We start from the raw sequence: 15,987 nt of genomic DNA on the forward strand, positions 1-15,987 counted from the left end.
GGGCTTTTTGGCACTGGTTTGGGTTTTGGAGCTCCTGGGTTTGGCTGGGTGCCCTGCTGCCTCCAGTGCTGAAGTGAGTGCTGGCAGCGGTTTTCGCACAGTCACTGTAGGTCACTGGCAATGCAGGAGCTCTCCAAGTGAGTCTCCGTCTAGCCGCCTCAAAGCAACCAGATTATGAGAGGGAAGGAAATTGCCTCCTGCCTCACAGTCTCCGCCCCCGACGGGCACAAGAGTTGCACCTTGATGCTGTACTGAGAGTGACTGGCACCCCAGAAACACCTGCGAGAAAGTGTTCCCACAGAAAGTGCCCACAGCCTGACGGCTTTCTGCCGGCTTTGTACCGCTCACCAAGCCCCCACTGTGCTTCCCGCTGTGCAGGAGAACTGCGTACACAATCCAGGGGAGAGACGGAAAAGAGGCTGGCAGCCATCAAAGTGCCATCCGTGGCCATTCAGTCATGGGCATCCCGCCTCCGCCCGCACGCATGCATGCACACATTCCAGCCCTGCTATTTCCTAAACACGGTCCCCAGTCTGCTGGATAGTCAGTCTCCTTGTCCCCCCCCACCCCCAGTCTCACCTGCAGGGATTCCATGAGAACCGTTTCCATGGCCATTCAGTCCTCTCACACGCTGCTGCCCCCAAAGACTCTCCCTCCCTTTCCCTGTGATAAGAGGCTTTGTCATTGTGTTTCTGCCAGCTGATCGCCCACTTCTCTTCCTGCCACTCGCATTGCCGCTGCTCAGCAAGCACACCGATCGAGGCTGCACAGAGGTTTATTCTAGCGCCAGGGAGAGCAGGGTCCCTCTTGGAGAGTGGCTCGCTTCTGTCTTTTGCCTTCTAAGATTTGGTACCTTTGGTCTTCTCCCCATATTTCTGCTCCAAAGCTTTTTGCAGGTTAAGGTTTAGGGCATTTTTCTGGTGCCATCGCCCTATAAAGAAGACAAACCACAGTTCAATCGCTGCGTCATTCCTAATGATACCGTTCTCCCTGTGGGTAAGAACCAGGCTTAATAATTTCCACCTGCCTGTGGCAGTGCTCTGCCCTAGCTCAATGGCTCTTCTCCTGTGACAATGCCCATCTCTAACCCATCAGCTCCCTTTCTTAGTCCGTGCCCAGTTCTGAAGTGCATCAGTTGCTTGCTCATGACAGAAGCCTTACCTAGGTCATCGGTTTTCCTTCCATGCCAGTGTTTGGGGTCTCTGACTGCCCTTTGAATCACATCTGCGGTATAGGAATCCTTCATCAGGCTCTTACTCTCTATTGGGCCACCTGCAAGAAACCGAATGTGCAGGAATTTGTTACCACGAGCCACTCTGCTGCTGGCACCAGTGACGTGTACCCGCAGCCAAAGGGGGAGAGAAAAGGGATACACAGCTGACATTAGCACTTTCATTTGGATTTGACTCAGCCATGTGTTCTGATGGGGTCTGTGGTATGGCTCTGTGACCACTTGGCCTCTGTCCAGTGCATTCTTGCACTTTGTCTGCTAGTACTGCCTGCCCTTAGGTAGAGCAGGCCCATGATGGAACATCATTTTGAGTCATGTCCCAAGGTCTACTTTTCCCTCAAGCACTTATGTGCACGCTCCCCTACTGCTCCCAATACCTGCATGTAACTCACAAAGCCATCATCTGACCCTCTTAAATCCCTCCTTCAAACCTATCTCGGCCATGGGCCCTCCAGATCACTCCCCTCTGGCCCTGGCTAGGCAATGGTGAGTTGTGACTTCTCTCGGTCCCTTCTAGCCCTGCTCAGCTCTTCTTGGTTTCATTATTACCTCCTCCTCCCAAGCCACCCAGACCTGCTCTTGGCTGTTAGCCACTGGTTGATGCCAAGTGTGAGCTTCCTGAGGGAGGGACTGTCTTCATTTTACCTGGCTACACAAAGGTCCCAATTCTTGACTGAGATTCCTACATGCTATCACCGGGCACACACACAGAATAATCATCATCCGGCTCGTGAGGCATTGGGTGCATGCACAAAAGGCACTCCAATATCATACTGATGAGAGCAGTATATCGCTCCCCAGTCAGATTTGATCAGATAGAGGGATCACTGAGGACTCTGGAGGCACAGCGACTTGGGGGAGAGGCTTCAGAACACCATGTCTGAGAAGGCCTCAAAGAGGAACAAGCATGTAATTTGAACTGGAGCTATTAACTTGAGACATTTGATTGCAAAAGCTACCATCCAGGAAGCTCTCGAAGGGCGGGGAGATGGGTGGTTGTGCTGGACCCTCATGCCTCGCTGTTGCTGGTTGGAAAGAAGGAAGAGGGGGAAGATAAGGAAAAGGGGGAATGGGTAAAAAGGGGACCCATAGTCATCCTTCCTTTCCCCCTGTATCCTGCTACAGGAGTGCTCTGAACAAGAGGGGAGAGAGGAGGGGGAGGGAGAGGTATAGTTAAAGAGACACACAGACCAATGCAGGAACCCAGGGGCAATGCAAATAGTATAGGGACATCTAGGGGTAGAAATGGAAGGCCCCTCACCTTGGAAGATGTTTGACCTCAGGTTGTAACCTAGTTCATAATAATCAGCAAAGGGTGTGGTGGCCATGGGATTCTCTGGTGGTTTAGGGGTCCGGTTGCTGAGTCGTTTCTGCCCCTCAATCAGTCCAGCCTCACACAGAGCACGACGCGCCTGGCAAGCACAAACATCATGGAGTCAGTCTTGACCCACAAACCCCAAGTGCACCCGACTCCCCGGAGGCACCTCCAGCCCTAAGTACAGGCCCTGGGTGTATCCTAATCCCCAGGGGCAAGCGCTGTCCTTGAGTGTACCCCTCTCACCAATAAGAAAAGGAGGACTTGTGGCACCTTAGAGACTATCTAATGCTCAAATAAATTTGTTAGTCTCTAATTTGAGCATTAGATAGTCTCTAAGGTGCCACAAGTCCTCCTTTTCTTTTTGCGAATACAGACTAACATGGCTGCTACTCTAAAACCTCTCACCAATGTGTACCCCTGGTCTCTGGGTGTACCCTAAATACATGGGCTAATTCAGACCTAGTATACATGGGTGCTGTTTAGCTGAAATCAGTGGAGTGTCATCTTCTTACAACAGGTCTGAATTTGGCCCAGGGGTGGGTGCTATGACACACCCCCTCTCCCCAGCCTCTCACCCTCTAGTGCTATTGTCTCTAATGGCCCTTCACCCTCTGCTTCTTCATCATGAGTGCAAGGAGGGAGAGGGAAAGAGAATGATGAAATAATCAGGATGGGGAGACAGACAGAGAGAGAGAGAGAACACAAGACATGGTTGAATATCTGGTGCCTCTGGGTATGGAAGTTGTCACTGGACCTGCACCCCAGTTACAAAGCCCAAATGCCTCTCCCTAAAACACCCTTCTCCAGGTGCTGTACTTCCAATCACCCAGCCCTCTGAACCCTTCCCCCCCCAAAGTAACCTCCCCCTCCTCATGTGTCACTGCTTCTTCCACAACCTGCTCCTCAGTGACGAGCTCATCCACGATGCTGCTCCCAAACTTGTGTTTGATGTTAATTGGGATTATGCTGCTTTTCTTCCCCTGAAAGAGCTTCCCCTCTGCTTTCACGTCTTGCCCTATTGATGCTAAGGATTCCTTTGCACTTAAGCCATTCTGGAATTCCCTCGCCTCCTTGTGGCTGGTCTTGGTGGTCTTTCGGGGAGATCCAGGCACCCTGGGCCCCAGCGGTCGATGTTGCCCTGCTGCTGGTTCTTTGCCATCTGAGTAGGCTTGGACACTTTCTGCCTTCTTCTGGGTAGACTTTGCAAGATGTAGGAGACTTCCTGTCCTCCCTCTTTGATGTTGCCTCACTGCTGGTTCCTTGGCACCTGAGACATCCCGGGCTGCTTCTCCTTCTTCTCTGGTGAGATGACGCTGTGCAGAAGGCGTTTTGGGCTGGAGACTCTGTTTACTATAGCTTCTGGTGTGGAGATGCTGTGCAGAGGGGGATGCCTGGGATTTGACTTGAGGAGAACTCATGGGTGTTCCACTATCTGTAGGGTTCTTGGAGGTCTTCCAGGAGGTTCTACTGGAACTTTTCAAGGAGGTTCTCTTGCCGCTGGCCCGTGCCCCAGCCAGGACATGCTCCTTGTTGCCATCTCCAGGTTCCACTTAAAGATAGAAGGAAAAGCTCAACCAATTTGCCATCAGTTTGATAGAGGAGTGCGGCAATAAATGATCTTGCACTGCACAGCATCATGGTTACACAAATGTACAGTGTACATAAGCTACACCCCCTGAGCTGGGTGGAGGCTGTGTGAGGAGCTCGGGTGTGCCTGTGGTCACGTGTCCAGAAGTGTGCGCTTGCACACACACAGGTGTGGCTAGTCAGTCTGTGCACTCGAACCCAGGCTTGAACTTTCTCACACATCAGCAGGCATACTTCCGGTCACACACGCACATCTGTTGCCTTTAATTGGCACGCACTCACATGAATGCCCTCTTAGGCACACACATACCTAAGCAGCGCAGGCTTGCTCATGAGAACCCATTCCCACAGGTGTATGTAGCTAATTAGTTCACAAATCCACGTGCATCATCCTCTCATACACATGCATATCCAATCAGCACACATTCATGCAAATAAGCAATCCCACAGGAACACAGGTGGGGTGTAAAGGGTAGGGGAAAACCCCCATGAATGTGGGAGCTAGGTCAGAAGTCTGAGTGCAAAGTGGGGGCTAGTGAACAAAGCAGCTGTTCTACTGTGTCTCTTACCTAATGGGCCGTCGGCTAGCACAGACTCATGTTTCGCTGCAGCAGGTGTAAGGGAGGCCGAGGTCATAGGCATCTCCTTGAAAGAGCAACAAAGACGGAGGTAAGTAGGCATAGAGCAGGAGCCAAGAATGTGGGTTAGGCTGGTTGTTTGTCAGACTTAAGACATGGCACAACCAAATAACCTGGTGTGGCACCACCTTTAACATTGATCTGGTACAGCAAATTCTACCTAGGAATTACCATGCCAGAGCAGTCCATCAAGTCCATAATCCTCTCTTACTAAAAAAACACTACCGTGTTCCACAGGACTGGCCCAAAAGGCTACAGCCTGTAACGTTGTATAATCAGTTTCTGTAGAATGCCATTTGCCATGGGCAGAGGGCATTAAAAACATTATTATTTGTTATGTATATTACAGGGCTCAGTTAAGATCAGGACCCCGTTGTGCCAGGTACTCTACAAACACAGTGAGAGACTGTCCCTGCCCCAAAGGGCTTAAGGTCTAAACAGACAAAAGTGGGGAGGAGATGTGCATAGCACTGACCTGTGCAGTGATCATTTTATGCTTTGCTTTGACTAACCTCACCCAAGCTGTGATAACTGCAAATGCTAGTTGTCAACAAATTAGGTAGCCCTTTTGTTAATAAAAAGCAGCTACTGTATTTTACTCTGTGCCCTTCAATGGCAGCAAACTCCCCAGACTGACTGCATTCTGTGGGGAGGGAGCTGTCATGCAAATCCCACCCACAACTCTAACCTTTGTCCTTGCTCTTCTCTGCCCCCTATTCATCTTGCACGTTGGATGGCCAAACCTGAATGCAGGGCTCCAAAGGCCCTATTCCAATAGTCCATGGGCAGGCTCCAATTGACTTTCTGGCCATTCGATCAGGCCCTGAGTGAGGGCACATGATTGCTCCATGGGACAGAATTACATTTTTTTTTTCAGTATTATTTTCAATCCCTTTTAAGAGCATTTTAATTGTATTTTTATCAGATTGTAGGACTCGGTGTTACTAAATGGATCTTCCCCACTTAGCTCCTATGTTAACTCCTACCTCCCACCTAGAGCTGCATCAAGTTACCACCATTATTGTTATGTCCATGGGAAGAGGGCGGCTTGTTCCCCAGACACGCAAGTCTCCCATTTGTGGGTCACCCTTTGACTCAGAAGGCTTGGGGTATTACCTCCACTGCTTTCCTTGTACTGCAAAGCACATTCCTTAGTAACTCTGATTGTTCCAGCTTCTGGTGAGCTGAGTGACTTTACAGTTCACATGCAGATCCTCTTTTCTGGGATTTGAATTAATTACATATTATTATTACTATTTAATATTTTTCTGACAGCAGTGCCTAGAACCTCTGACTGAACTTGAGGCGCCATTCAAACATGGATAGCTCTTAAGTCCACAAGGGACCGTTCGATCATGTAGCCTGACCTCCTATATACCACAACCCACAGAATTTCATCCAGAGTCTCCTACTGTACCCACTATGCCAGGCACTGTACATGCACATGTTATAAAAAACAACTCCTGACCAAAGAGCTATAAAATGACCAAATTTTTTTCTCTGCCTTTTTCTGAAGACGCCAAATAAAGTATTAATATAGTTCCTCAGGTATTTTCACCATGTTCAATACTTTCCTGCCATTCTGACTCCCACTGACCAAGGAGAAATATGGGACTTGTCCCAGTAGAGCTAAAGACTAACCTTCTCAGGCTGCTGAAGGTATTGCTGTGCCATTCTCACAAGGTCTCTGGCTGGGAAAAGCACTGTTATTATTAGAGATGAACTGTACACCTGCCAGAAGTGGCCTGGTATCTCCTGCCAAATGGGGCTCAGTATCAGCTGCCAGAGATGGCCAAGAATAGCCCCACACGCCTGCCACATGTGGCCTGGACTGGCATCAAAAAGATAGTACGCTCAGTGTGCTGCCTCAGGCCTGAAAAGCAATGTGGCAGTACATATGAAATGGTGTCTTTGATTGGCTCATCCTTTCTTTGTTTGTGTGTGCATCTGAAGTGGGGGGGGAGGAGGTGAGGGGGCGCCGAGCTTCGAGATTGAGGCTCAGAGGTGAAGCCTTTCTTATAAATGTCTCTCTCACCTGTTCCATGGTCTCAGCTGAGATGACAAAGTGATTCTTCTAACCAGGCAGGTCCTGCTGAAGTCCAGAAGTGCAGAGGTGGAACTAAGAGTAAGCCTCAGGGATGGTTGCTAGGGAACAACCCTCCCCATCTATGAGCTGTAGTTACTATGGGAACCAAAATAAACAAGGCACAGTTAGGTGTTATCTTTGGGGGGGAAAGCTCATGTCGCAGAAAGAGCACAGGCCCAACAGTTTTCAGCACATGTGTGGGGTTCCTTGGTGGCTCTCATAATAAAATAACAACAATTAATAGGACTTAGCACTTCTGTTGCATCTTCCACCCAAGCATCTCCAGATGGTGTTAACTGTGCCTCATACACTCCCCAGGAGGGAGGCGTCATTACCCCCCTTTTACAGACTAAGACAGAGAGGTTAAGTGATTTGCCCGAGGTCACACAGTGAGTCTATGGCAAAGCCGGGACTACAACCCACCATGTTTGATGTCTAGCCCTGTGCTTGCACCACAAGACTGTGCTCTCCATTTCTTTGGGGGTGTTGGTAACTTGGCTTCAGTAGTTCCCAACCCAGCTGGGATTTCTCAGAACCTCTCATGGGAGAGCCTAACTTTCCCCCAGGTAACGTGGCTGTTCTTCCTTCAGCTACACATTGTAACATTACAGTATGATGAGGTCCCACAGTCACTGGGGAGGATTAGAGGCACACACAGACACGTAATCGGAAGGCAGAGATTTTATTCAGTGGCATCATTAAAAAAGAAAGAGACTAAAAACCACTGATTGTTCTTACAAAACTGGATTAACTGTAACATAGAATTTATTATGTTCCTTCCCCTCGTTTCCAGCTCCCTTGAACGAAGACAGTTGACAAACCCTACTCTCAATGAATGCTAAAGGACTGCATTGCAACCTCTCCCCCTTTATGCCTTGTTGCGCTTCCACTCAGAGAGCTTGTGCTCTGGCGGGGCCTGGCGGAACCACTCTGACCAGGATCCATCATAGATGGCCACATCTGGCTTGCCACAAAGGTATGCTGCCAGGGCAATGTGGCATGCCGTGACGCCCTTACGGCACGTGGCAATGAGTGGCTGTGAGAGGTCCACCTTCTTCTCCTGGAACATGCTCCGTATCTCCTCTGGGCTCTTCTCGAAGCCAGCTTCAGTGAGGAATTTAAAGAAGGGCATGTTCAGCGAGCCGGGGATGTGACCTGGTTCAAGCCCTAAAACACCCCCGGGGAGAGAGGAAAGGACGTGTGAGGAGAGCGTTCAAAAGACATCCACATAACATAGCATGTTCATAGCCTATAAATCCCTTCAAGGGAATATTTCACCATCTGAGACGACATTGGGGGTACAGAGTGACAAGCTAGAAGTTACAGAAGTAAAAGCCTTGGCTAAGACACTATGGCCCAGATCCTCAAAAGTATTTAAGTGCATTGATTTCAAGGGGAGTTAGGCACCTAAATTCCTTTGATGATTTGGGCCTAAGATTCTTCATGGCCAGAGGTACCATCACTGCTGAGATTCAAGAGCAGGCTAGAGCAGATATTCATGGACCTGGTGTAAAGAGAAACCTAACAAAATATGTAAGAAAGGATTAGATTGGAAGATTCAGTGGCCTCTACCATTTCCTATATGGGCTAAATTCACGAGAGTTGCATGCGCTTATGTCAGTAGTGAATTTGGCTCCAAGAATTTATGAAATTATCTCTGTTGCCAGCAATGTTGGGTGAGGATGACGTGAACAGTCAGGAGCCAGAAATATCATGAGAACTGTTCTGAGCCCAGCCTTTAGGTGTGTCACTCACAGATGGTCTTCTAGAGAAGAGAGTTGTCAGGCCTGGAGCATTTAGGGTCACCACTGGCTAGTCATTTACAGCAGGGCCAAGTGTGGGTCAAACATCACCACTAGTGTGAGTGGAGAATTTAGATTTTTGTCGCATTTTAAATCCATTCTGCATTGATGTAAATGAGGGTCAGACTTTCTGCTGGCGTAAATTACTTCAAGGAAGTTCTGCTAATTTGTGCCAGCTGAGAATCTGACCTAAGGGTAAGGCCCGTTAGTGTGAGAGAGGCTTCAAAAATGATGAATGAGATTTTAAATGTCTCACTGAAACACATAGCAAACTCCATTATGGGCCTGATCCAAAGTCCATTAAAGTCAGTGGGAGTCTTTCCATTGATTTTAATGGACTTTGGATCAAGCCCTGTAAGAGTAGGAGACTTTAAACACTGGCTTGAAATTAGACTCCAGTGAATGAGACTGGTTTGAATTTCTAAAGAGCCTGGAAGAGACAAGTCATGGGACAATCAGATAATAATCTACTTCTTAAAGACAGGTCGCCCCCAGTCCCAAAATCAGTGGGATGGTCCTGATGGTCATAGATTTGTCCCCGACAAAGACCGAGGTCACCAATTAATTTCAGGCCTCACAATGCCCTGACCTTGCATCATAATGCAGCATCACAATGTTATGTCTATATGTGATGATGTTGCAGTTTCATCACTCATGGATGCAGCATTACAATGTGACGTTGCAAAGACTGTGGCATGTTATTTTGTCCCACAGGTAAAGCTAGAGTGTTGGGAGGCAGAATCTGTGACAGTGCTAGATCCCTTTGGAAGACTGCTCTGTGATTGTGTGATCACCCACTGTTCCAGACGGACATTATTCGTCTCATTTGCTTCTTGATTTGTCTCCTCTGAGCTCCTTAGAAACTGGCTCCAGCTCCCAGCAGTATCCACACGCTTCCCTTGAAAACAGGCTCAGCATTGGCTGAGCTGAGAACAATTTTCACTCCTGGCTTTTTTTAAATTAAGAAATATATATTGATTTGAACTGCTGTTTCAGTCCTTGGGTGTCTCCTGACCCAAGCCCACAGGTGGCCTACATCTAGAGATTTGATTTATTTTGATTTATGTTTTTAATTATTAAAACCGTGTCCTTCAGAGCAGGCTCAGTGTGCGTTCACACCTAGCAAAAAAAATACAAAATGAGTTAATCAAATACTGTCTGAAAACAGACGCTCAATCCTCAAGCAGCTAAATAGCACAGAAATGTCCTCTGAGTCCATCCCTCTCTCCTCCCTGGGTCTTTCAGGGTGAGCAGAATGCAGCACATGGAGCGCAAGGAGCAATGGAATTCTGGAGAATGGGAGGGGCAGGGAAGCAGAGGAGTCAGAGAATACTGGGGATGGGGTTGAAGAGTAGCAGGAGAAAAGGAAAGTGGAAGGATGACAGGGATCTGCATGGGCCAGGGGAGGCTAAGCCTCTCCAAACAGCCAAGCCGTGGCCCTGCCCACGCTCCGCCCCGAGGCCCAGGTCCCGCATCCTGCTCTTCCCCTGTGGCCCTGCCCACGCTGCTTCTCTTCCTACCCTCATTCTGCCTCTCCCCTGAAGCTGGTGGGGGCTTGGGCCAGCCGGCAGCCGGGTACATGGGGTGGCTGGGGCAGGCGGGCTAGGTTCGGCTCGACTGGTCTCCTCTGGCCACAGTGGGGGCTCAGGGCTCCTCTGGCTCTGGCAGTTGAGGGTGAGGGGAGAGGAGGGCGGAAGCAGCAGGGTAGGGGTGGGGCCTCAAGCAGAAGAGGCAGCACAAGGGCTAGCATCCCCGAGTGGGGGTTCATGTGCCGCCTATGGGGATCTGGGCAATAGTTCCTAACAAACAATTTATCTGGAAAGTTGACCCTCTTTTTCTGTTGTCTGCCAAGAAACAGAGAGAGTCTCAAGTGTATTTATTCACGAGTTCTTAAGCAAATAATTCTTCCTGGGCAGAAGGTTTGTGCCAAATATTTTAAATGTGACATTGCTTGTAAATTAGTCATGATGATGATGATGATTATTGTTTGTTTGATTTATGGTAGCACTGGGAGCCCCCACCCAAGATCGGAGCCCCATCGTGCTAGATGCTGTTTAAAAACAGTCCATGCCCCAAGGAACCCAATCTAACAGACAAAAGGTGGGAGAAAGGAGAGAATTATCCCCATTTTACAGAGGGGGCCGTGAGGCACAGAGAGGTGACGTGACTTGCTTAAGGAAGATAATAGCAGAGCCAGTAATGGAACTTTGGTCTCCTAAAGACCAGGCCACTTCTTCAACCTCAGGAACACACTTCTTCTCTAAGCCAGATGCCCTTGTTTCAGTTCCCTGTAAGGGGAAATGAGGAAAAGAGTAACAAATGTGCCATAATTAATTAGCTGTTTCCTAACCTGAGGGGGTGGGACTAAAAGGTCAGGTGATAGTTTAATGAACACATGGGCCTTATAAAAGGACTGAGAGCGCTCACTCTGCTGGTGGAAACACAGGGAGTGGGCAGGCTCCTATGGAAGCCTTAAGACAGGGTCTATAGAGTTCAGGGAACCCAGTGCCCTATATCAGAGTAGGGAAGGCTGCAAGGAACAGAGCCCAGAAGGGACTGAGAATAGTATTTCAGGGGAACCAGCCTGGGAGTGGAGGGCCCTATGCCAGAGCCATAAAAACTGGCCCAGGTAGCCCAAAAAGGGGTTGGGAACAGAGTCCAGAGGCTGGGCTGAATAAAAGCTCCTGAAGGGCAGAAGAGCTTTTTTATTTGTTAGGCCTTTTAGCTGGTCTTTTGCTACCCTGTCTGTGATTTGGACAGAGGGCTATGCCACATCTCCAGACAGACTGGTGTGTGGAAAACTGAGGAAATCCACCCTAGGGAGGGAAACTGAGGCAGGGAGTGCTGGCAGTGCCACACTTTGGCACTATGGGGTAGCTACACCCTATGGCAATGACCTGTGTAATCAGCCAACAACAGCAGGGATTTCAGATTGCACAGCTGAGTGTAAGTTCTTCATTTTACAATGTGCAGTTTGCACTCAGGGTGTTAACTGATTTGAAAACAGCTTTTAGCGACTTATCGAGCACGCCGTGCTGTGGGTGTGTATATGTGCCTGGAAGGCTCCTCTGCTGGAATACTTGCAGAAAGCAAACACAAAAGGGGGACCACCCGGTCCCAGGGAACTAATTCAAAACTAAGAATTAATAATCACTGAAATGTTCAAGTTCTTACAGCATTTGCAGGCTGATGACAACTCCCTACTTCCACTCCAGGGAGAAGGAATATGGAATCCATCTGTCACTAGCAAGGAGCATTTTGTGTGCATTTCAGATTGAATTTCAATCTCCACGTACTGAACTCAGATGCAATCCCAGATCTTAATACTCTAAAAAAGGGAACTAGCCACAAGCACATCTCCTGATTTTTCACTGCTGTAACCCTTGTCATGCCATACCTCCTCTTCCATCCTCATCCCAGCTTGTGTTTAGTCCTGCAATTGGATCCACATATGTGGAGCCTTGTGCCTGTGTACAGCCCCACCAAAGTCAATGAAGCTCTGGATGGGCTCAGGAGTCTGCCTGCATGGATCTGACTGGAGGATCAGGACCTTAGATTGTAATCTTTTTTTGGGGCAGGCCCAGTGCTTAATTTGTAACGAAAGAGGTGCGGGGGCTGAAGCAATTAGGTGCTGAAACTCGAGCAATTTTTTTATTTTCATAAATGAAGCGGCAAGTCCAGAGGTGCCTGGGTTATGAACTTCCAAGCCCAGAGGTGCAAACCCTGGCACAAATTAAACTCTGGGCAGGCTCCTCTCCCTTTCTAACTGTAAAACACCCTGCACACACGTCTGGCTCTCCAGAAATAAGAACAACAACAATCTTGGTGCACATGCACAACTTGACTGGCTTTCTGCTCCATGTTCAGAAATCAGAATGCGGAGCAAAAAATCCTGAGATTTAAAAAGATCTCGTGATTTTTAAATTATTCCTATGATTTTGGGGGTTGTTTTTGTGCTATGTGAACTCTTAGATTTGGCAATAAGGATGTTTTCCTTTAACTTCAAATTGAGCAAAATTCCATTCCAGGCATGCGCCTGTATGTTTGGGGAGAGTTTATATAGTCTCTCCCCTCTCCCACTGCGGCAGCTCTAGCCCTTTGTTCAGGCTGATAATGTTACAGTTGTACAAACCATGCCACTTGTCTGGAAAAGGGAGGGGAGGAGGGTCTGAGCTGCTGGGATACGGTTTGGGACTCTCTCTCTTTAAAATAAAACAAGGAAAGGAGTACTTGTGGCACCTTAGAGACTAACCAATTTATTTGAGCATAAGCTTTCGTGAGCTACAGCTCACTTCATGCATCCGATGAAGTGAGCTGTAGCTCACGAAAGCTTATGCTCAGATAAATTGGTTAGTCTCTAAGGTGCCACAAGTACTTCTTTTCTTTTTGCAAATACAGACTAACATGGCTGTTACTCTGAAACCTCTCTTTAAAATGGTTGGGTTTATATGGTAAAGATTCAAAGGGCAAACAACCAGTCATGCAAGTTCTCTGTGGACTGGGAACTTGATTTATCCCTCAAGGGAAAACAGATCTCTCATGTTACAAGGAAGGCAAAGTGCAAGCATGAAAACCAACCACGTGTGCATGTGTTAACATTAGATAAGGAGGCCCACATCAGCGGTATGATTAACTCTGCAAGGGGGCAATAGGGCACAGGGAAAAAAAACACCTCTAGACTTCAGGGAAGTTTGTGACTGGATCTGAACTTCACAGCTGCCCATCTTTATAACAGGTCCAAAGAAAACCCTAAATCTGAACAGCCCTGAACTCAGAGTAGATTCAGATCTGTTTGCTGAAATTTGGGCGCCGTGAGTGCACATCAGTGAGGAGAGGTGTGTGCTAGTGTGAGTTGCGAGCATGCATTACTGCAGGTGTGTTTGTTAGCAGGGAGGAAGGGTAGTGCCTGAGCAAACATCCAGCTGTAGCTGAAAGAGATGCCATGTGCTGCTCCTACCTTCGTTCCCTGGTTCTGGTTCTGTCCCCCGGTACCTCCCCTCAGACCTGGAATCCACCACCTGGAACCGCTTGGATTCCATGTTCTCTACCATGTCTGTATAGGTCTTCAGCAGGGACCTGTTCAAGGTTGCCTTAAACACTGCTGGCTCTGGCCGGCTGAGCTCTGATGTCACAGGGTGACCCTCCTTCACCCAGTTCTTGAACCCGCCATTCAGCACGGAGACTGTTCTGTGCCCAAAGACCCGGAACATCCACCAGGCTCGGGGTGCATAGAAGCTCCCCAAGTCATCTCCATCATACACCACCACATGCGTGTCATTGCTGATCCCCAGGTGTCCAACATAGTTGGCGAAGTGTGCCTCGCTGGGCAGCATGAGCTCATAGGGCGACGACTTATCTTTACACTCCTCGATATCGAAAAATGAGGCCCCAGGTATATGCTTGTCTCGGAACTCCTGCTGGGCATCCCTCTCCCCAGGAGGGTACCAGGATACATCAAGCACCTGCAGGCTGGGCCCAATCCGGTTGGCCAGGACAGATTCTGAGAGCCACCTGGTGGAGACCAGAGCTCTGTACAGTACTTGCTGCACCATTGTGTCCAAGACTGTGTTTGTGCCGTGAACTGAGAGCTTAGCACTGTACGTGAGTGCAGGAACTGTACCACCACAGGGGTGAAATGGGAGGAGCCAAGTCTACTGGAATCCCAGCCTCTGGTTCTCAGCCAATCAGCTGGCTGGATTGAGACAGCTCTAAAAACTCCACCCCCTCTTCTCCCTCCTCCTCCCCCAAGCCTCCTCTCCCCTGCTAGCTGCCAGTCCCAGAACACTATTGCAAGCAACTGGTGGATTTGTTCCTTATCCCTAATTTCTTATTTGTGGTACCAGCTCCTTATTTAAAGGTCAAAATTATTTTTAAAACATATCAATGTAAGGGTAATGTTTTAGATATGTTATCAAATTAACGTAATGGAATGTGATAAACATTTAAATTAGTAATTGGTACTGGCTGTATATGACAGACATTTTAGATCACCCCAAAATGACATGTCCCTGTGACCATCAAACTGCTATGAAGGAAGTGGGGCCTGGGACATGCCACTCACCAAAGATATGGGCAGCTGTGAAGTTCAGATCTAGATGCAAACCTCCCTGAAGTCGGGAGGTGATAGCCTCCTGTGCCCTAAATGGAGTGTGAATAAGGAACTGGGGTCAAATTTGATTGTGTACGTGACAAAGTATGTTTCAGGTCACCCCCCAAGTGACAAGTTCCTGCAATTGTTATTTCATTATGAAGAGATGAGGAAATGCCATTCTCGGAGGTGACCCTTTATTTTTGGTCTGTCAAATATATTACCCCAATGTATTATTTTGTGTTATCTTTTTTAGTAAACATACAATATGCAGGTAAAAATCAACAAAAAGCAATATTCAGTCATGTGTTGCAAATCCAGCTGTGATGTTTTCACATAAATTATATGATAGTTACAAATGAAGAAATCGGTAGGAACTCTGGTGTGATAATAGAGGAATTAAGAAGCTGAAAAATAGCTAAATTTATCAAAAATCATTTAATTGGATTACAGATATAAAAACATTTCTTTTGATTAGTACTGTGTCTTTTGCTCATTCTACAATAAAAATAATATGGAGACCCTACTTGGTCACAGTTGGCTCCCAAATAATCATGTTTATTACCTGCAATCATACAAGGTCTAGGTTAATACTATCCTGCTGCTCTGAGTGGTTTCTGGTGGCTTCTAAACCACAGAAAACAGTGAGCACCACTACTTAAAGGAATCCTGCCCTATACCTATATATGCTACCATTAGTCGAATCAGCCAGTGTCTTTACAGTTGCTGTCAGGCTTATACAGCAGCAATGTGGCTGGGTACACTTCAGTGGAATTTCGGGGACTGGATTCTTTATCTGTGGCTAGAATATCTCTACCTCATTTCCTTTTTAATTCCAAAATTCCATCTTAGAAATGCCCGCCCTCAGTTTGACCAAGTTTGTGGAAAAATACAAAATGGCTCCCAGTGTTTTATGATGTCCTAACAACTCTGGGCCTATAATAACAACACCTTTTCTTTTATAAACTTTACAGTTTATGCAAATAATTGTGATGACCTCTACTGAACTAATCAATATTTTAAATATGAATGCTACATTCAAGTTACATGGAAAAGAGCTACAGTGAGGACAGATAATGGGGTTTTCCAAGGTAGGGGCATTTCATTTTTGTCTGAATAGTCGTTGAATGGTATATGAAAAGACCCCGGTCACTGCTTTGATTTGACTTCCAAAATGCATCTTGTTTTCTTTCAACTTATTTGCTATCATGCACAGAAATCTCTGATGGAAATAGCT

The 15,987-nt window shown here is 47.6% G+C and overlaps 2 protein-coding genes across 3 annotated transcripts; both read right to left on the bottom strand.

Moving 5' to 3' along the window:
• Nucleotides 1–696: 696 nt before the first annotated feature.
• On the bottom strand, nt 697–7,167 carry CIMIP4 (ciliary microtubule inner protein 4). Of its 2 annotated transcripts, none has more exons than XM_074941519.1 (6): nt 6,416–7,167; nt 4,706–4,781; nt 3,446–4,098; nt 2,493–2,643; nt 1,162–1,272; nt 697–931 (listed from the first exon to the last, which is right to left on the bottom strand). In XM_074941519.1, exons 1-6 carry the CDS (start codon nt 6,593–6,595, stop codon nt 840–842), a joined length of 1,263 nt encoding a protein of 420 aa, XP_074797620.1. In that variant the 5' UTR covers nt 6,596–7,167; the 3' UTR covers nt 697–839. The 2 variants fall into 2 exon arrangements, with proteins under 2 accessions (XP_074797620.1, XP_074797621.1); XM_074941520.1 differs by having other exon boundaries at nt 704–931; nt 6,810–7,167.
• A 410-nt stretch (nt 7,168–7,577) lies between these two features.
• TST (thiosulfate sulfurtransferase) lies at nt 7,578–14,287 on the bottom strand. Its single transcript, XM_074941521.1, has 2 exons — nt 13,620–14,287; nt 7,578–8,027 (listed from the first exon to the last, which is right to left on the bottom strand). Exons 1-2 carry the CDS (start codon nt 14,212–14,214, stop codon nt 7,729–7,731), a joined length of 894 nt encoding a protein of 297 aa, XP_074797622.1. The 5' UTR covers nt 14,215–14,287; the 3' UTR covers nt 7,578–7,728.
• Nucleotides 14,288–15,987: the final 1,700 nt, after the last annotated feature.

Source organism: Natator depressus, chromosome 1 (genome assembly GCF_965152275.1).
Source record: "Natator depressus isolate rNatDep1 chromosome 1, rNatDep2.hap1, whole genome shotgun sequence".
NCBI lineage: Eukaryota > Metazoa > Chordata > Testudines > Cheloniidae > Natator > Natator depressus.

Bases quoted from the DNA above. Each gene is read 5' to 3' on its own strand.
- CIMIP4 (XM_074941519.1), bottom strand. From the start codon at position 6,595: ATGTGGCAGGCGTGTGGGGCTATTCTTGGCCATCTCTGGCAGCTGATA. The intron at 4,099-4,705 runs GTAAGAGACACA...TCTATCTTTAAG, and splicing joins GCTAGCCGACGGCCCATTAG to TGGAACCTGGAGATGGCAAC. The intron at 1,273-2,492 runs GTGAGGGGCCTT...GGTTTCTTGCAG, and splicing joins GAGGTCAAACATCTTCCAAG to GTGGCCCAATAGAGAGTAAG.
- TST (XM_074941521.1), bottom strand. From the start codon at position 14,214: ATGGTGCAGCAAGTACTGTACAGAGCTCTGGTCTCCACCAGGTGGCTC. The intron at 8,028-13,619 runs GTAGGAGCAGCA...GGGGTGTTTTAG, and splicing joins ACCAGAACCAGGGAACGAAG to GGCTTGAACCAGGTCACATC.